The 21,635-nt window shown below is 41.6% G+C and overlaps 1 protein-coding gene across 1 annotated transcript in view; it reads right to left on the reverse strand.

Annotated features, from left to right (window-relative positions):
- Nucleotides 1-21,383, reverse strand: part of CDH20 (cadherin 20, type 2) — a 56,155-nt gene extending 34,772 nt beyond the window's left edge. The window contains exons 1-2 of the mRNA XM_009883945.1: nt 21,239-21,383; nt 3,198-3,565 (exon numbers count right to left, since the gene is read on the reverse strand). Of these exons, the coding sequence (XP_009882247.1) occupies nt 3,198-3,440 (243 nt within the window). The 5' untranslated portion in view covers nt 3,441-3,565; nt 21,239-21,383. The remainder of the gene's footprint in view (nt 1-3,197; nt 3,566-21,238) is intronic.
- Nucleotides 21,384-21,635: the final 252 nt, after the last annotated feature.

Below are 21,635 nucleotides of genomic sequence, written 5' to 3' on the forward strand. Positions count from 1 at the left end.
TGGTGCTGCTGGGGGCATCTCAGGGAAGGACTCGTGCAGCTCTGCTAACTGGGCTGTGACTCCATCCTTGACATGCTCTCCTTTCTCTGCCTCCAGGGAGGTAGCACCTGCAGGAGACTTTTGTGAGAATGTGTGAGTGAATTTGGTTGATCTGCAGTGATAGACAGTAGAAAGGATGCGTTTTATTCACTCATTCAGCTGCTGTCCCTCTTTCCTTTGAAACAGGGTTAGGCAGTCTCCGACACAGCAAAGTGGTGAAGTCTGTCCCCAGTTCAATTACTGACGCGGTTTAGGCTGCTGGATGAGCATGGAAAATATCTGCTGCAGCAAATGTGGGGACTTTGGTTTTCCTAGTTCAATTAGCCAATAATGGCCACCTCTAGGAAACTTAAAGCCTCGTATTTATCTGTGACAGGACCAGGAACACTCTGAAGCTAAAATACTTAAAATTAAACTTAAACTCTTTAAATAAGCACCGGAGAAAAGAAAAAAGTTAGTACGTACTGACTTTACCTCAGGAGGTTTCTTTTAATTGCCCTGTCCAGAATACATTTTGCCGCTTACCTTACAGTTAGGTAGGAAAGTACATTTTTCATAGTAGCCTTGAATGTCACATTAGGCAAGCCTGGACCCATGGTTCAAGTCAAAGTGCTTTTTGGGTTGCTCCAGTTATACATAGCTAGCCAGGAACAGCTGTATAAGCGCATCAGAAAAGCCCCTCTCTTGTGGGGAGCCTTTAGAGCATAAAGTAACTACAACTGGATCTATGCTGTGCGCTTTTTCTCCTTCTGACACAGGCTTGGAGAGAGCCGATGGATAAAAGCAGAGCCTGGCTAGCAGGATGTTTCAGGCTGTTGTGGGTGGTATCAGTTAGAAGAGGCTCTGTCTGGCCAGGCGTGGGACCCAGGGCTGTTTGGAGGGCTGGTGCTAGAAGCGAGCAGCAGGCTGGGAGTCCTTCTGCACCTCTGCCCTGCTCTGCACAAGCCCTTCCAGAGCTATTTCTGAGTCAGCCTGCGGTGACTCGGGCTGAAAAATTTCTGTCCTGCCAGAACAATTAATTCAGCCCACAGCCTCTTCCCTGCTGACCCCTTTCCTGAGGATCCCTAAGACACAGGCAGCACGAACGCAGGCGGGGCGACGAATCATGGTGGGCTGCAGGTTCTGAGAGCCTGTGCCTTTGGCTGTATGAGATGAGGGGAAGCCTTTCCTTCATGGCGGCCCCACTGCATTCATCAGCTTGGCTGGCTGCTCTGCACCCAGTTCAGGGATGGGAGAAGATAAAACATTTGACCCCCAGAGGTCCATTGTGGTTGCAGAGTTCCCTAGTGTCTGGTCTACACGGAGCAGTGCAGAGCTAGGAGGCCTTCAGAGCAATCCAGTCACATCAGCTCAGCAGTGTGTGGGGCTAATTGGCCCTGTTAACAGTGGGAGCTAATTAGCCCTTGGGCACCCCTATGCTAACAGGCAGGCCTGGAGAGAGCTCATTCACGGCAGCTTGGGCCTTTGTGTGGTGGACACAGACCATGAAGAGTTGTCTCTGTTTTCCCCTGTTCAGCGGAGCTGAGTGGCAGCAAGCTCAAGAGCACTGCCAACCACATCAACTTTTTGTGCTCCTAGTGACACAATTAAGTCTAAACCAAAGATGAGTTGGTTTCTCCCAGTACTTGCTTTAGCTGAAATTCAGCTCACAATGCAAGTCTGGAGTTGTTTCAGATGAAAGCGAGTATGTGAAATAGTATGTCTGGCCCATGTTTCAAAGTTGGGAATTGCATGAAACCAAATATTAATTTCTTTATTCAATAGAGATATCAAGAACTGAAAAGCTAGGTGCAGAGATGAATGAAGACTAATGAGGTCTCATTTGGCAGCAATCACTAGTAATGCCATTGCTGTGGGAGGAAGGAGAGCACATCTTGCTGTCAGTCAAACAGGGATAAATCAGGAGAAGGTCTTTTGAAGCCCCTGGATTCATTCTGCTTTATTCTGGTGTGACTGTGGGCACAGTTTAGCTCTATGGGGTTGTAGAACGATAAATACAAGTCCAAAATGGGCTCCTGGACATGTGATTCTTTTTTTTTTTTTTCTTTCTGCAGATGGTTAACTTGAAAAGTAAGAAAGATCCTTGATCATGTAAAAATAAGCAATGAAATATGAAGGAATTGTTTTCTGACATCCTTTCTTAGTTCTTAATTTTTCATATCTACCTATCTGTAGTCTGCACTCATCATAGTGGTATCTGACACTCTAGGCATGCAAAAACTTAATTATATTGTTCAAAAACTTAAGCACACGAACTTGCCCCCTCCCCACTTTTTCCAGATTTTTCAAGTTGGTGTAAATGAGAAGCAAACTTGTTGCTGACCGTAACCCTTTGAATAACAGGGTCAATACTTTAAACAATTCTGATTCTTTAAAAACAGTCAGAAAACAGAAAAAGGAGGATGGTTATAGTGAGGCAGATTGTGATGGCAGACATCACTGATCTGATTTCCATCAGCTTGTTCCTCAAGGAGCTATAGAAGAGTGCTTAGGGATCCATTTTACACTTATCGGTACTCATGTGTAGGTTCTTGGGGAATAAAGGATCCAAAAATAGGACCCTTCATGGTTGGATTTAATGAGTTGTCCCTCTACCCTTCTAGACCTGGAGCAACTTCTCTGTAGTCCACAGAATTAACCTGTGGTCAAGCTGTGGTAAGCAAGAAGATACTCTGACCCTAGAGATTTGCAAAAAACAAATACTGAAATGTCAGTTTTCAAGAGAAACTGGCTATTTAATTTTATTGTGAATTTCAGCTTCCTGCTGACTTGATCACAGACAGAAGCATGATCACGAACTCTTCCTTTCTTTCCTAATCCTCATATGTCAATATAACCTTGCTTTGCCTTGACATTGTAGGAGTCCCTAGAAAGATCACTGCAGATTTTCTAACACTACCTCAATTACAGATGGTGATTGGTGCAGTAGATCTCTCTGAAATAGGCAAATACATTAAGAGCCCCTTGAAACAGAAATTCTTCCCGAACAAAGGTGATACGGAGCAAAAGCTCTTGGGAGTAGAAGTGAAATTAATGTGGATAAATTCACTGCTAGAAAGAAGGTAAAGGCAATTAGGGAAACTTCCCGTGTTTCATCATGGTCTGCAGATACACAGGTGTATACGCTCTGTCAGATACCCTCCTGGTGCGGGTCTTACCTTCCCAACGTAGAGAGGGTCAGTTCCCGTGTACTCCTCCAGAACAAAGAACTGGTTCCACACCCAGCTCCGCTTCATACGCTGATGCAGCTTGTCCGATGGGTTGTCTTCTTGCCCTTCAGTGAGGGGCCTGGCACTTCCTGACAGCACAGTTGTAGTAAGGTCCATCAGTCCCCAAAAATACAAGGAGACACCAAGTCCAAGCAAGTTCTTTGCATTGCTCATTCTACCTGAAGTCCACATCCGTATATGAGGGCTGACTTAAAAGTCAAAACACAGTATCGTAGGTCCCTTGTGAAGAAAGTAGGTCCTGTGTGTAGTCCTTTGAAATGTCCAAGAGAGATCCTGGTTCTGAGAATGGCAGTCTCCTGTAAAGTTAAAGGAAATTTATAGGAGGATGTTTTTTCCTCAAGGTAAAAGAGTTTCCTCAATAGGCAAATATGCTATAAAATATTTCATCTTCTATATAAAAATATAATATCAGGATGCACACCTTCTGAAACTAGGAATACTATTACCATATAAGCTGCAGAACTGGAGCCTTAGATACAAGAATCATCAGGCTTTAGTCAATAAGTAAGAGTTCTCTACTTTGCTACCTTAGCTGTAGTGTTGCTTTATGGTATTGATTGGCATGAGTTAAGTGCATACACTTTAGAAATATTTATGACCAGAAGTCCTTAGAGAATATTTAAAAACAGTTCACTCTGGAAAGTTGTAATAGCTGGTGAACACTTTTTGGCAACTGTCTTTCTCTTTCTGCTTGGAAACTATGTCATTGTCATTACAAACACGTGCATGCATACATGTCTACATAAATACAGATATTGCTATACTGCAAACCTTGAATATAATTTCTAGCAGCTCCAAGTTATTTCTAATTTTAATTATTCTTTCAACCTCCCTGTTTCTTGCATTCAGGTTTCACACTCTGCTGCCTCCTCTCTGAGGACCTGATTGCTGCTACAAATGCAACATTTCTAGAATTTGAGTGGTCAGTTAATCATTTTATAACCCACAAAAGGTTTCACAGTGCTGATGGTCACGTGCTATTGTGTGATATGTCCAAGCAAGTCAAGCTAACACATTTTTTCCTCCACAAGCCTGAAAGACCCGTTTAGGCAGAGAAATGCTGACCTCTATCAGAGGACACTTTCTCATCAGCCTAGGATCTTTTGTTGTCATGAAGTCAGTTTAGTTGGTGACCTCGCTCCAGGCTACAGATTGTAGCAAACCTTTCCTTCACAATTTTGCTGAGTTTAATGATGTGAAGCTGCACTTAAGTTACTCTGCCAAAACACTCCATACATCCTCTGTGGGCCAAGTACTTTTGCTGTTCTTTTTATGAACTCTTATTTCTCTTTTCAGGACAAACAGACTCATTAGGAAAGGCATATGGGGCTGAGGCTTAAGCAAGCGTTTCACTCTTCATTTTATTGCTGTTCTATACTTAAGTCTTGATTGTTTTATCCTGTGGAAATAAAATGTAGCAGGAGATTTCTGTCAAACATTTCTAATAGAAATTCTTGAAAGACTTCAAAATCATAAAAAAAATGTTTTAAAATGTTTAATGGTAATATTTTGAAGTGAAGAGTGAGACAATGCAATGTTTTCAACAAAGAAGAAGAGAGTGTTTGAAAATTCCCCAGCATCCAAGCTGGTACAACTGGAGAATGGGGTACACTTAGAAATCTACTGAAACAGAAATTCAGAATTTAATCCAAAGTTGGCTGAAATCTGAAAAAGGCAGCGTAAGTCTAGAATAGATGTCCACACGGGAAGTAAAGACAGAATAACTATCTATCTAAGACTAATTTCTACACAAAATAATGTTTCCAAGTATAAAGCCCAGAAGGAACATGACTACACAGTGCTTCTAGTCTATACAGTTGTGAAGTATAGCAGACAACTAACAGGTCCTTTACCTTGAAAAGTTTACAACCCAAGGGTCAATAGATACAACACAGGAAAGAAAAACTGTAAGCACAAAACATGGTAAATCTCTTCTAAGCAGAGCAACGTACAGAACTGCTGGTTCTTGAGACATTGGCTGTGTAATGTGCTGGGGCTTCTTGTCTGCAAGCCAAAGAATGGTGATTTATCAGAGCAGTATAAGCTTAGAAGGACCACAGTAATCTCTGTGTGTCTGTCACTTTGTGAAGAAGCTGGCGGCTGTTTCCAAGAGGCAGGGACAAGGCTCAGCTTGCTGGACACCCACAGTCAGAGGAGTCCACGAGCTGCGTGTGCAGTGCTTGCCTCTCTCTGTCCCATGAGTCCTTAGCTCCCACTAGCCAATATACATTTATACTGGGGAAAGGAGACTGAAGTGCTCTTCATACAAGGTATGTCCACCTTGCTCTGGATATGAAGCAACAATGTGTGCTCGCAGACCAGAAGGCAACTGTATCCTAGGCTGCATCAAAAGCAGCGTGGCCAGCAGGTCGAGGGAGGTGGTTCTGCCCCTCTACTCTGCTCTGGTGAGACCCCACCTGGAGTACTGTGTCTAGCTCTGGGGTCCTCAGCATAGGAAAGATGTGGACCTGTTGGAGCAGGTCCAGAGGAGGACCACAAAGATGATCAGAGGGCTGGAGCACCTCCCCCATGAGGACAGGCTGAGAGAGTTGATGTTGTTCAGCCTGGAGAAGAGAAAGCTCCTGGGAGACCTTATTGCAGCCTTTCAGTACCTAAAGTGGGCTTATAAGAAAGATGGGGACAGACTTTTCAGCAGGGCCTGTTGCGATAGGACAAGGGGTAATGGTTTTAAACTAAAAGAGGGTAGATTTAAACTAGATGGAAGAAATTTTTTACAATGAGGGTGGTGAAACACCACTGGAACAGGTTGCTCAGAGAGATGGCAGATGCCCCATCCTTGGAAACATTGAAGGTCAGGTTGGATGGGGCTCTGAGCAACCTGATCTTGTTGTGGATGTCCCTGCCCATGGCAGGGGGGTTGGAACTAGATGATCCTTAATGCCCCTTCTAACCTAAACCGTTCTATGATTCTATGATTTTGTGATTCTATGCTGTCAACAGCAAGTTTTGCTCAGCAAAGTCAGGGAGACATTATTGACAACCCCTGTTTTGCTGATGAGTAAATGTGGGGAAGGGTCTCCCACCACCCCTCAACATGACTTGAGGGAACCCAGCACTGCCTCTGCCATGCAACTGGAAGGGAAAGCAGCTGCTTTTAAGGTCTTGCCTTAAGTTTTTACTTTAAGAAACGCCATCTACTGTACAAGTCAGTTAGTTACATTTTTGGCCATGCGACAAAAGAGGTGATACAGCATGATGGACCAATTCCTGTGGCAATGAGAATTGTGTTTGTAGGTGAACTCCCAAACCACGAATTCAAAACTAATGGTGCCAGATGTCTCCTGCAATTAAGTTCAGACACCAAGGATCAACAGCACTTAGGCAAGGTAGTATTAGGATGTGGTTAAATAAACTTTCAGAGTTACCAGTATACCTGTAATGAGGCAATAGCAAAAGAAATCTGATTATCAGGATATTTTTTCTGCACGTGTGCATTATATCAGCAGCAAGCAAAGTAAGTAGAAGCAGTGAACTAAAGGTCAGAATAGCGTCATACATGCTTCAGGCTCTCAGTGATAACAGCTTTTGTAACTTGGACGTCACCTGTCATTGCATTGCAATGCAAGGAACCTTTCTTGAAAATAGTGTGCAACTCAGTGGCCCCCAGGAGCAACATCCCTGAGAGCATTTCCTATTCCCAATGCAATCTCATTTTGGGGCATAGCAACTACCAGGAAACTTGCCATTAAGTAACGTAAAGTCTTGTAAAAGGATGTTACTTCCCTAAGTACCAGTAATTTCTCCATTTAATGCCAGCCCATGGTGACACAGTCATATATATTTGTAGGAATGGAAGAAAGCACTAGTGGTGAGGTGGCACGCAATTTTTTTTAGGTTAATACCTGGTTTTCTGGTGTCTCCTCCGTTTTGAAAACTGTGAGCAAGCAGGCTCAAACTTGTCACATTTTGCTTCTTGCCGAAAGGCAAATTACTACTATTAATGAGTGTTTTAATAAAAATGGTTCCTCTGTCTCTGAGGCTGAAGGAGAATGTTTGTTTGTCTTTTTTTTCTGTCTCAGGTCCTCAGCTGGTATGAAAAGAACGGAAACAATCTTTGTTAGCTTGTTAACTAACTCCCCTGCAGTGCTGGGGGATCTCTGGGGCTCCCTTCCTGCAGCTTCAACAACCCCAGGTGTGCACTATTGGCCTTTGGATCTGCAAGGCCTACTGGCCAAGTGTCCTGGTTTGAGGTAAAATGGAACCAATTTTGTTCAGTAACTTCGCTTCTTAGCTGGGCCTCTCTAACAACTGAAATTAACAGCATATTGTGCAGACAATGTTCACTCCCTCAGAGTGATAAGACCAATTCTTTATAGCTGATGCCCAGGCATGGTATGCAGAGAGGCTCTGGCTTATACTTATTGCTATAACCCCCAAGGCCAACCAACTTTGTTATTTGCTCCGTTGGAGGGTCGGAAGCGGAAAAGCACAGTGGGGTCCCACCTGCGGGGAGGAGCGGACAGGACAGGTGACCCAAAACTGACCAACAGGGTATTCCATCCCATCTGCCTCATGCTCAGTATAAAGACTGAGGATCAAAGGGTCAGGGCTCTTCCTTCAATGGCCGATGTCTGAGGAGGACTCTGTTCATCAGCCTTTGATCCCGATCCTGAATGCAGATCCGGAATCCAGTTCCCGTCCATCACAGAGTACAACCTGGGACTGCCCCAGTGCCAGCTGGTGTCGTGATTGTCATCTTGGGAGCTTGATATGGTTTTGTATATAGTTTATTATTTCTTTTTCAATTTATTATTAATATTTCATTAAAGTAGTTTAGTTCCTTCTAAACTTGTAAGTCTCTTTTACCTCCTCTGCCCCTCTCTTTGAAGGAGGGTAGAGGGGAACATCTGTCAGTGCCATCTGGGGTCCCCCAGATCCCCAGTAGCCAATTTGGCCTAAACCATGACATCAAGCAAGGTATTTCTCAGCACTCAGCACTCATGTACATTTAGGGTTTGAATTATGTGGTAGCACAAGTGACGGCTGAGCTACAGTTAAGGTCATGGGTGACTAGTCTTTCAGACGATTCATGCAGAGGGCTTCTTCACCAGCTGAGTGTGATGGATGAGTATGGGGTCACTTAGACTATAGGCACGACAGTTGGTTAGGATGATAGCCATATGTTTTGACTGTGCTAGCTTGGTGGGATCTCTAGCCTCAAGTGGACCTTAGTGGTTTTTGCAGCAGATGGATGACAGAGGCTTTGAGGCAGAGTCTGTTTTTCTGCCTCAGGCTGGCTAGTTCCTTGCAGGGAGATCGGGGGACCAGTCATACAGGAAGGCATGGGTTGTCATGACAGAGTGAGAGAGTGAGGCAGAACTGAACTTTTAATGTTCTCTTAATGGAGACAATTTGTTTCTTGGAGCCCTCCAAAACAGTTTTTTAAGGACATCTGAAAAGATGGAATTGACGACCCTCTGCTTGTCATATGAAATGCATTATAGAAACATGTTTCATGGGGATGTGCAAAGGATTTGAAGGCAGTAAAGGGGGGGAAATCTTGTTTTCCTCACTCACACAAAAAAATTATTGAGCCCAGGGAGACTGTACATCCAAGACCTGTGGGATTTCTGCAGAGGGTATTTTATTTTTCAAGAACAATTTAAATGTTTCAGAGCCCAGTTCATTACCTACAGTTGAGTACTCCATTGTAAGAGGCTTAGCTGCATCTGTGCAGTTTAGATCCCTGACCCAAAGTGAATGCCCTTCTTGCCCCTGCTTTTGTGATGAATATTTGATTACCAGCTTAGTTGTTTAGGTTATTTTCTCTGTTCTTGCCTTGCAGACATTGCTGAAAATCCTTCTTCTTGTCACTCAACAGTTACAAATATGGCTTTTGGCTTCATAAAGAACCATGAAGATCTGATTGAATTCTGCAACTGGTGGCCTATGCATGGTACAAAGGAACTATCTAATTGTTCTACACAAAAGAGTCACAATAATGCACTTTCCACCATTGCAAATAAAAATTTCTCTTTTAGACCAGATTACAAATTACAGTAGGTGTATTCCAATATTTTGAATTACAGTAGGTGTATTCCAAGTGTGAGCTACTCTTCATGCTCCAGTTTTAAAGACGTCCCCAACACATATTTGTACTCTAATTACACTATTCTTAATTGAATAGCTAATTCTGGGAAAAGATGAAAAGGAAAAAGAAATATCTGCCAGAACCAAGTTCTAGCACTTCTCGCAAGTTATTCATTTATCTTCTTAATTCTGAAGAGAACAGCACTTCCAAAGAAAGGATAAAAATATTAATAGTTTGGATGGCCATATGGGCATCCAAAGAGTTCCACTGGGAATGGAATATATTGTGTTTAATACATATTTACATAAACACCAAGGATTTTATAGGCAGAAAGCTCAGACTTGAAAAGGTTTATACACACGCTTAGTGTATTTGTCATGTTGAGCAATGGTCTCCCAGAAAGTCAGTGGACTATTTGCATTCATAAAAGGAATTACATGCTTACATCTTTTCTGCCTGGTCCTTCCAACGGATTTATTCTGTGTGGACCCAGCTCTCATGCAGGATCCTACAGACCTAATGAAACGCATGCCGGCACATCGCCTGAGCAGAGGCAATTCATTTACAGGAGACAGGTTACACTGAGAAAGTGGGGAAGAAAGAGGCAATCACTTTTAAAGTTCCTCCTCCACTTTCTCTGTACATCAATACAAAGATGATATTTCTAATATATATATATATGTAAATGTTTCTCAGTAGCATATACACTGCACTAGGAATATGTTAATGGCAAATTATTTCTGTGATTAATGACACATTTTAAGAATTCTCCCCCACTAATTTGCCAAAAGAAACCAAACAACTCAGTAACGAACATAGTAGGAAGAAATTAAATTTGAGTGAAAAGAATTCTCCAAGTAAGCTATTTACTTTGTTCCTTGAATTTCTTGTGCTATTTTAAACCCAAGGTGGGGGTGTGAGCATTGTGCAGTTTTTCACCCCCCATTAAATGGATTATTCTTTTATGTTTTCACAGATTACTTCTTAGGTTTCCCATACCCTTAGTTCCTCACAGCTTTGTCATACAATGCCTTTGCAATAACCCCACAGGAGCACCAGTCCTGTAAGAAAGCGTAGGCTGTATTCTGCACGAGGCAGGACCACCCACAATAGGTGCCTAACACCAGCCTCCTGGGATGGAGGCTCCACCAAGTCGGGATCTAAAATTTCTTGAGCAATTTATGCAATCCTTGTCTCATTTTAGAAATCTTAATGCTTGGAGTACCTAAGTTGGGTACCTCTAAACAGGCTGTCTGATTATAGTCCTAAATATTTTTGTGCTGCTTCCAGAACTTCATATGTTTTATCTCTGTCCCAAGCCAGTCCTACTGTTACTACTACCTATTGTTATACTTACTGGGCAAGTTTAAATTAAAAGGAAAAATCTAGGGGCATTTGTTACTGTTCTTGAAAATAGACTGGGCCTGACATGTATTTTTATTTTTCCTTCATTTTATTGAGATCTTCATAAATACAATGAAACTTGACAACATGCCATATGGTGTATAAACATTAACTCAGAATAAAATCCATTGTCATAAAATTACATCTACAGACCAGTCAACAACCTCTCCTGGGACACATCAGTGAACCCATTTTACTCAAGATCTGAAGTGCTTCAAAGCTACCGAGTGACTGCAGAGCAAAAAATCCCACAGAATGACAGAGGGAGTCCCATCGTATAAATCCCAGCACTATGGTTATAGATGCATAAAAAGATCAAAAAGGATGAAACACAATCACAAAGTAAACATTTCCAAATAACATGATGCTGATAACTTACACTGGGTGAGGATCTGATCTCCAGCTTTTGCTTGGTGTGAGGTACTGTAAATGGTACTGTAAAAGAGCAGGACAGAAGGACAAAGGGGTTTCAAAAAGTTCCGTGCCGGTCTAACTAACTCTGCTGAAGTCAGCCTCAATAGGAACTAAGTGAGGATTGCAAATACATTGGAAAATGCAAATAAATGCCAGATAAAACAACTCCTACCCAATTAAGGATGTGCAAAAATATATAATACATACGAAAATCATACTAATTAAACTTCTGTTAGGAAGGAAAAAGTCCTTTTAATTCTCACAGTCTTCTGACTACTTTTGACACCATGTCAAGAAAAAAACCTGTACAAGTGACTCTAAACTGGGACTTGATGTTCATGTAAACTGTGATAACCCTCTTAAACACATACCTTTTATTAAAAATACAAATTCCCTCCTCCCCCCCCCCCCCCCCCCACCCCCCCCCCCCCCAGTGCTTGCTTTGCAGCTGTACCAGGAGCCTTCGCTCAGACCTGTCTTGAGGCTTCTAAGCAGTATGGGCAAAACCTGTAGTTTCCTGCCAAGAATGAGAGGGGTGGGTGGGAAGGGTGAAATTTCCTATGCTATAAAAAAAGGAGGAGAAGGATGGGTCAGGTGTGGGGTGAAGCTCTGGCGCCTGTCAGAGCCAGGGTTTCTACGATGGCAATGAGAAGATGAGATGGTGAATACTGCTGTGACGACCTAAGATATGCAAGCTGAGAGGGCAGCAGGGATAAATCTCAGGGATGCAGCCTGCTGCACTGGGCAGTGGAGCACTCATGCCCTGAACAGGACTTACTCACAGCTGTTACAATCGTCTCTGAGAAAAATGCACTAATGCCTTCCCTCTATTTCTCATTTGCTTCCTTTTGCCCATGTCCCTCCCCTCTTCCCGGTCCTGAGCAGATGCCTTGCCTGGTCTGCCATTCCCCTGCAATGGGATAAAACCCATTCCTGTCACACACCTGGAATGCATTTTGAACCTGAGGTGTGCCTGTCTGTGCTGCATGGTGGCTATGGTAGCAAATCACGTTTTTTAGCTACTAAAAATTGCATTTTGGGTATGCTCATCCCCAGAATATGACATATTTCCATGTAGCAGTGAAAACGGGACTCTTTCTTATCCCATGGCTGCTGGATAGATGATAAGGCACTCTGATACCCCCTAAATGCCAAAGACGGAAAAAGTGTTATCTCCTATCTGGAGACAGATATGAGAAACGGCTGTCTGCCTAGAGCAGATACAGGTAATATTTCTTCCCATGCATGAAGATAAAAAATAATGATAGGTAGTGGCCTCTCTTCTGTTACTGGTGAAGACAACTTCCTAGTTTCATTATGACATTATGTTTCATTATGACAGTTAACATGGCATTTCATACAACCTTTTGACATATTAGAAATGGACCCAAAACAACCCACTTCCAAAAGCAGCTGTTGAAGACAAAGAAGTGAATGGGTAATTTCTTTTTCCAACCAGAAAACAGTATTTGGCCATCTCTCATAATAATTGTATGTACCCACCCACTGGCACATAGTGTTTTTTTGGTTTTGCCTTTTTTTTTTTCTAAAAACTGTGTCTGTATTCATAGAGAAAGAATTGTCTTTAACCTACAAAATAGCTGTAGGTGCTCTAAGAGGTGAAAATATTTCCTCTAATTAATATTTCTTGAGTTTGACATTGACTCAACTGTACAACACTGGCATATGTACCTTGTCTTGACTTCACTGATTGCCTTGTCTGAGCATGAAGACACGCTACTAACCAAAAAGATGAACATTTTCAAGTCAACTTCAACCTGCTGTCTATGAAATCAAACCAGCAAAAGAAACAGAATTCTTACAGCCTCTTTCTCATCTGAATTGTTAGAGTCCATCTTGTTCTTATCACCTAGCTTCAAAGTGTTTCTGGAAATACAGAATATGAGTGCCTGGCCTTCACAGAACACTTTCAAGCTGAACGAATAAAGTGAGAAGAAATAAAGATGTGCTGACCTCATTTGTCCTAGAACTGTTCTAATACAGCAGAAATAAGGTTTGTAAAGCCTGAAAAACAACCTCAGGTGCTTTGCATACCAGCCTTTAGATTTTGGTCTTCAAAATCAATTGTTGCAGTCTCCAGAGGGAGTGTATGTGAGGTATTATCTAATTGTCCTCTATAAATGTGACATGCACTAACAATACCCCTCATGAAGAGGACTCCATGATCTGTTTTCCTTCTTCTTCATAATGCACTGCTTTGACACATTCCCAGATTTCCCAGCCTCCTCCCATTTCAGAAAGTGAGTGTCCTAGATGAAGCAGTTCCTCTGCCTGGACTACTTCATAGCTAAGAAGAACTAGCATTTACTAGAATATGAAAGATTTCCTTGGCTTTGTCTTGCTGGCAAACTCTTGGCTTGGCAATTTGTTACAGGTGACTCTTTCAGAGGAGACTCCAAAACCCAGTGTTCCATCTGTTTTAGTATTCAATATGTAATGGTGATGTAATAGCAGCTTTTGTAAGAGCTGAGGTATTCTTGGCCAAAATTCCCATCCTTCCATTATCTGCTGTGAGCCATCTGGTTGCTGTCCTTCTTCACAGGGGAGGATCTTTTGCAGCTGTTTTGAGTCTGATTTCACAAGAAAATGAGTTTATGCAGTGATATAATTGCACAGATATTCCATTAATATTGTGAAAGACAGATAGAGATCCCAAGGATTACTGTATTTCTATCTGCTTCCTGGGAATTAGCAGGTACAGTGGGGAAGGAAGACCCAGATTAATGTCCACACTGAGGAAAGGACAGGCAGTTATACAATCTCTTTAGCCAAGTGATCATCTTGCATGTGGCTCCAGAGTAGTAACTGAGGTGGTATGCTACAGGAGCTGGAAGGAGCTGGAATTATTGTGTGCATGAAGGAAGAGTTATGGGGAAAAGACATAACCATAATAAACCAGGCTTTGTTGTTCTGCTCCTCTTCACTTGTTTGTTAATAGCCTTATAGGAAAATTTTATCCATGTATAAGTCCCAGGGACCACCCCACTGCTGAAAGCGTTCTTAGTGATCCAGTAGTGCACGCCCGTGCAAATTCTGCGTATGGACCTGAGAGTAAGCTATGGCTTCCATTCACTGTTCTTCACTGGTAGACACCAGCAGGTCATTTGGAGCCTCTTTAGTATCTAAGCACACCTTCTCTTTAGGTAGGGAGACATCAGTCAGTGTACGAAGAATTAATGACCCTGACCACAGCACATAAACACAGAAGACCCTACTGACAGCAACTGAATGGGACATCAAGGCCCATTTCTCTGATGGTCAGTAGTCACTTCATGTAATCCCTCAAATTGTTTGAAGATCCTTTCTTAATTCTCAAGAATTCAGACACAGGATTGCAAATACGCAATCAAAAGAGAGCAAGGAAATGCAGAAAATGCAGAAGGGCTTACAGGAAAGCAAATTAAAATACATTGCAGAAGAACTTCTCAAATGAAGATTGCAGCTTTGCTGTTAGCCCATCCACGTGTGCATTGCAGCAAAAAGATTTTTCTTACGTACCTGCTAGATCTATTCCTTCTTACTTGTGGATTTGCATTTTTATTAGCAAGTTCTGCACTGTACTTTTTCGATATCTCAGGATTGCCCTGCCAAACCAGATCTCTGCTCTAATGTTGAGATAACTAGTTCTTCCAAATAGTTTAACTCCCTCTCAGTATGCTTTGGAGGTGATAGTTCAGAAATGAAGGAAATTCTGACAAAAGAAACTTGACATCAGAATAGCTGTGATTAATAGCAGCAAAGAGGATTGTACCAAGAAGCTGGAAAAATAGTACTTCCCAAGCAGAAATGGAGTGGGCTTCTAGTCTGACACAAGGGAAATCCTAACCAGAGGTGTAAGAGAAGGAGAAAATGTGGTGTTTCTCTGAGATATCGAGCTATGGGTTGCTGGGAAAATGTATGAGACTTGAAAGACGTGCACGCAAACTTAAGTAATTTGCCTGAAAGATGGCTGCTCAATGAAACTTTGCTTCCAGGTGAAGCTGAAAAATCCAGCTTTGACGTAGTTTTGTTTCTTTCTCTTTGTGGGAGAAATTTGATTAATTAAATATTTTGCGTTTGAAGTTTCAGAGAGGGGAAGGAGAAGTGGAAAATAAAGAACAATGGGAGTGAGTACTAGTGCTGAATGTTGAGGTCAATAATGTAATACTGCTTGATACATAATCTTTAGATAATCTTAAAAAGTAAGACTGTACTGTTGTGAAATGTTGGAAATGGTGAAAATTCATTGCTGACCCTTGTGATTGGTTTATGCACTGAAGCATGAGCTTTGGTTTCTTCTTTTGGACTGAGAAATCATTTCATCTCTTTGAAAAATCTAGCAGTATAAATATCACCTTCAATTTCTCCCAGATTTTCAACCTTTTACTACATCTTCCCTTTTTAAATTTGGGGGAAGCATGAAAAAATAGGATGGATCCCTTTTTACTTAATCAACTTACCTTGATCTCAGCCAAGAGACTGATCTAGTGCCCAGCGAAAACTGATGGGATATTTAGATATTATGTTCTGTCTTCTCTCAAGAAGTACAACCTATATTTTTGAAATCTCTTGCCAAATTAATCATTCTGCATAGAATTTACCCTTGGGTACTTCAGAAACCAGCTAAAGCAATAGCCAAAACATAGGTGATCATCTTCACGAGCTTATGAAGATGGGTGAGTTCCTAGAGGACTGGCAGAGGAAAACCATTATACCTATATTTAAAGGGGAGGAGGCAGTGGGGAAGAGGAACCAGTGTATTATAGAGCCTTCATTCCAACTTCAATACATGGAAAGTTATTGGAACAACAAACCAATTTTTCAATATCAAGGGGATAATGAGGTCCTAAGGAATAGCCACCATGGATTTGTGGAGAACAAGTTGACAGCAAAACAGCCTGATTTTCCTCTCTTTGGTAAGATAACTGGCCTAGCAGATCTGAGATGAGAAAAATGCAATACACCTTGACCTTTGTAAACTGTTTCACACAACTCCACAAGTCATTGTCAAAGGCAACATGGGGCAATATAGCCCAGGCGAAATGAGAGTAAGACAGACTGGAAAACAATTCAAAGAACCACTATCAGTAGCTCAGTGTCAAACTGGGAGTCAACATCAAGTGATCCTGCAGGATTTTGCTTCATGACCAGTACTATTCAGTGTTTATGCTAAGAGTTTGGATGATGCTGTACAGCTACAAAATGTGAAGATGACATCAGTCTGGGAGATGTTGCAAGCACTTGGGAAAGATGGGGTTAGAATTCAAAATTATTTTGATAAATTGGAAAAATAGTAGGAAATCAATACCAGAAAATTTAATAAGGACAAGTGGAAAGCACAAACCTTGGAACAGCAAAACCAAACGCCCAGGCATAGAGAGTTGAATAACAGCTGAGAAGTCAACATTATAGGAACAGAGCTGACCACAAACTGAGTAGGAGCCAACTCTTTGATGCATGGGTTTTTGCAAAGGGGGAAACGCCACTCTGAGCTGTGTCAACAGGATGTTGAGCAAGTTGCTCACATTGTGTATCTGAAGCACTTTTACTGGCACCCTCAGCGCAGAAAGGCAGCGCATCACAGCTTAAAGGACATACGGGCATAGTCCCAAACTGCTGCCAAGAAGACAGCAAGAAATTTGATCAGAGGTCTGGAAAAACAAGAGATATGAAAAGGCTAGAAAAATTGTATTTGCTGAGTCTGGAAAAACAAGATTTGGAGGAGGGCATAAAAGCAGACTTTAAAAAAAGTATAATACATACTAACAGGTATAATAGGAAGAATGGTGATCTACTGTTCTTCTTAAGTTTCCAGGGACAGGTGAAGGTGCAATAAGCCTAATTTGAAGCAAGAGAAATGTATGTTACAAGCAAATCGTTCCTCTAACGATAAAGTGGGTGAAATATTGGAACAGATGACTGATAGAAACTGTGAAATCTCAATTTGCTTAGCTTTTAAGAAAAGGCAAGAGAGTAGTCTATTGGAAGTTGTTATGGTGACCTCTGATCTTGTATCAGAAGCAAAAGACAGAATTTGGAAAAGTCCTACATTTCTATAACACTGAAATGCATATAAAATCAAATCTTATAATGTAAAACAAAAGATTTAGTGCTTACTATGTCTAGTCTTCCTGTATCATTTGGTCTTTTCACCTCTTCCCCCTCCTCCCCCTCTGTTAGGCTGAATCCACGTGTGCTGTGATTTGCCTCTACTGCATAAGTACCCAAATAAACCAGTCAGTTTTACTAAGTGGTAGAGAGAAACCTTATCAGGCATGGGTAATATTTTTAAGCCTATTTGAACATACCAAATGAACCCTAGAATGACCACTGCTTGCCATGATATTGAGGAAAAAACCACGAAGAAAAAACCTCATGCTTTCCGTCATATGAAATTGGTCTTTCCAGGAAAGAGATGATCAGAAGGTGCTTGGCTGTGACTGCTGTACTGTGGGGCTCACTGGGAATAAAGCATTCACTCCAGCTGCACTTTGATTGCCCTTGGGGGTCCCCACTTCTGTAACAGCAACAATATCATGACAGGTAAATCGGATCCAGAGCCTTGTATGCTTAAATAGCAATTTTTCAGACTATCCCTTCAAGCAGGTGGTTGTACCCTTGATCCCAGCATAAGGACTTTTGTGGTGCAAACTACTCTGTAATCTCCCTAACCACACTGAATGGTAACCTTACTTCATCAAATGACCATCAAACGATGTTCTATTGATTCAGAAGAGGCTTCTGTTACTGCATGTGCTAATTGATACAAAGTCTAAGTTCGCATACAACAGTGCTAACTAGGCCAGAATCCCTGCAGCTCTGTGAAACACCATTATTACTTTTCAAATACCTATATGAGAAGATAAGGACTACCTACCCACTTTTCTCATTGATTCCTGCCTCAGAGTATAGGTTCAGAGTCTACGTATAGGTTCACAGTCTATGTATCCACGAAAAAATAATTAACTGACCCTTCCTATTAAGTACAACATATTTTCAATAAAACAAAGTTTGAACCCCGGTGACTCCATTATAGCTTGCTGTACAACATCATGGGGCACAGTAAGACACTTTTCTTTGCATTAGTCAGTTAAGATATAAAAGAAACCCTAGCTATTTCTGCCTTTTAAAAGTTGATCGACACTTAGTGTAAGAGCAGAAGTGTTCTTTTTCATGTTCTGTAAACTTACTTTTCTGTTTATCTAAATCCACTTGAAGCTGGCATTGATTCTCTCACTTGTGGCCTATGCAGTCTTACAGCAATGCTCTACATCATTGCATTTGATCTTGGATTCGCTATGTTTCAATGGGAAGCGAAATGTTTCAATGTGCGTAAGACCAGATTTTCTCCATAAAGCTTCTGGCCCAGTCTCTAGATTTGTACAGAATTTGCACAAGGCAAATCGTACTTGCTTTGCTCATTTCACACCTTCCAGTTGACTTCAGTCAGAACATTCAGGTGAACAGAGCCATGAAGATATGCCCTACAGTTCTGAAGAGGCACATAAAAGGCGCATAAAAGAATTACAACACCTAACTATATACTTTGTAGGTACAAATGTAGCTTTGGCATTCAGATGGCAGAGTTAAACGCCTATATTATATAATTTGTGCCCGTTAGCCTATTAATTGTCTCATTAGCAACAATGAAAAACTGCAGGCACAAAATATGTCTGAAGGAACTAAAATTTTATTCAGATACTATTTATATTACTGTGACATTCCTTGGGATGGAAGTGCAATATAAATTCATAGTATTACCTGTCAAAAATCTATCACCTCTTCTCCAACCACTAGAATATCTTTCCTTCAAGAAATATTTTTCCTGCCAATCACATCATAATAAGCAAAATACAGCTTAAATGAAATTTTCTGCTTTTTAATGTCAGAATGATCTCCACTTGCATAATGTAAGGGGACTGAGTTTCTTAATCAATATTTCACTCACATAAAATAAAATAGTATAATATAATGTAATAGAATATACCATGAAGTGATACAATATAATGCAATATAATATGACACATATGGAAAGCACGGCGTCTATTTTCCCCTAGAAGATATGACATGCTCATGAATATGCATCATTTGATAATACCAGGAAGGGCAAACCCAACACACATGCAGCTCATTTCCGTAAATACCTGGGCAGCATTAAAGGTGTGTGTGTGGGTATGAGCCACCTTTAAGCCCACAGTTTGAGATGTACTGAAGAAACGATCAGATTTGATTGAAGTCAGTTGCTGCTAATTTCTAGTTAAATATCGAAGATAGAGTAACAAGCCAGTGAATGTGACTGACTCAGGAAGCCCCGGCAAATAGTTGCGTTTTCAGGAGGATTTAAACAGGGGAGTGTTATCCTGCAAAACTCGTATAGGGAGAGCGTTGCAGGCTGCTGGAGTGGCACGGAGATGCGGAGGGCTGGGCTGTCCTGGTTCTGCACCGAGGCAGCCTCAAGCAGCGCCAGCCAAGGCTGGATATGAGGTCTTCCTCTTGTCCTGCCGTTTGGCCACTACACCTGCTCTGCATCTCCCACCTGTCCCAGATGGCAGAGACGGTACCTGGGAACCCCGCTTTGAGAAGTGCCTACAAATGGCCATGGGCAATCTGTGGGCACCTGGATTACACCCTTCTCCAGCCATTTTGAGACCAAAATGGAGAGGAAAGACCCTCTTGTGGCTGCCTTGGGCACCCTGAGGAGTTTGTACACTTAAAATTCGGGCAGAGGAAAGCCTTCTTCTCCAGGACCTGCCCCAAGAGCTGCGGGTCCCTGCCTGCCCTGGCTCAGGTAGGTCTCACACCCCACCCCGTGATAGTGCCACCCCACCATGTTGGGAACATAGCTGGCTGGGAAGCTGGAGGGATGGCTGGAGGAACGCTCCTGACTGAGCAGCAAAATAATCACTGCTCCTCGTCCTGTGTCAGATGTGGGAGGAGGAAAATGAGTATTTCCCCGTGTGCAGGAGCTGGACTGCTCCACTTGCAGAGAGTTTAACAGGCATTAAAAAGAGGACAGAGCCTCTCTGCGGCTATTGTTAAAAAATGTGGGAGTTTTTTCTTTAATGACAATCCCCACACACCATTAATTTCAGAGGGTGGACTCTGGAGCAGTAGTTCCTAGTCATTTTGTTATGAAGAAAAACTGAATAAACTAGAAAAACGTCAACAGTGAATTGGAAAGTGATATGTCAAGGACAATAAAACTTTTGATTTCTGGTTTAACATTCACTCAGTATTTCAAGAAAAGCTGTAGTGTCTGTCCAACTTTATTAATTAGTATGAGCTTCATTCACTGTAACTCTTCTTTCTCTTCAAAGAAACACATATATTGTTATATATGCCCCATTTTGTTTTCCCACAAGGCACATTTCAAAACAACATGTGCTGCTTCTGATGCAATACCATATCAGTCTGATTATGCTGTACATAATAAGATATGCCCTAAGATAGCGCACTGCACAGATATTTATTTAGAAGGACACCTTTGATGTTGTGTGAACTAAAGCAATCTTTAAATTCTACTGAAATAAAAGTGAAATTCTGTGTCACTATAATCAATCTTGATCCATTGTAGAAATCTGGGCTCCACAAAAGTGCCATTCTAATCTACTTCCAAATATAAGCTTCCAACTAGACAGTCAAGAGACGCGGATTAGCTCTTTGAACAGGAATTTTCTGAAAGCACAAATAGAAATGTATGTGCCTAATGCCTATTTTACAAATCAACTTTTCAATTAGAAAAGTCTTACAACTTGTTTAAGAATAACGTGTCCATGCCACTGTCACTCTTAAGTAATGCATGGGTTTAAACTTACAGCCTCCTTGAACAGACTTTGAGGAACAAATAAGGGAATTACTCCTGAGCCTTTTATGTGGATACCAATGACTGCAACAGACAGTTACTTAATATTTCTGAAGAACTGTTTCAGACAGCTTGTCCATATCTTAGAGAACACAGCACATTCTTTTTTTTCTTACCAACACAAAAATACAATGCTTTCTAAATCTTCCTGCGAGCAATCCGCTGTATTCAGCAAGAAGCAATACCGAAAATATATTTTATGCCACTGAGAGAAAAAATAGTAGTGTTACAACATACCTTTCACTATGCTTGCGCTTCTCTTTTCTCCTGTCATTCGCTAGAGCAATTCAGCTTACATACTGCCTTTCTCTTGTGCACTTCTGGGCAGCATGTGCAACAGGCGCTTCAACAGCTCTGTCCTCTTTTTAACAGAACCCGCTCTAAAGAAAAAGTTGCTTTTGTATTATAGTATGTGTCAACTTTCAGAAAAAAAAAAAAAAGACACCATTCGAAACATATCAATCAGAATAGTCTTAGTCTGATGATCAAGCTTCTTTCCCAAATGATGCACCAGTATGTGAATGGGTCCAGTAATCCATGAGGTGAGGTACACAGACGCCATTCACTAGAAAGGATGCCGGGGGAACATAAGCTACAAGGGTGGACGGTGGGAACAATAGCAAACATTTCATGT

This window comes from Charadrius vociferus, unplaced genomic scaffold (genome assembly GCF_000708025.1).
Source record: "Charadrius vociferus isolate BGI_N301 unplaced genomic scaffold, ASM70802v2 scaffold234, whole genome shotgun sequence".
In the NCBI taxonomy this organism is placed as follows: domain Eukaryota; kingdom Metazoa; phylum Chordata; class Aves; order Charadriiformes; family Charadriidae; genus Charadrius; species Charadrius vociferus.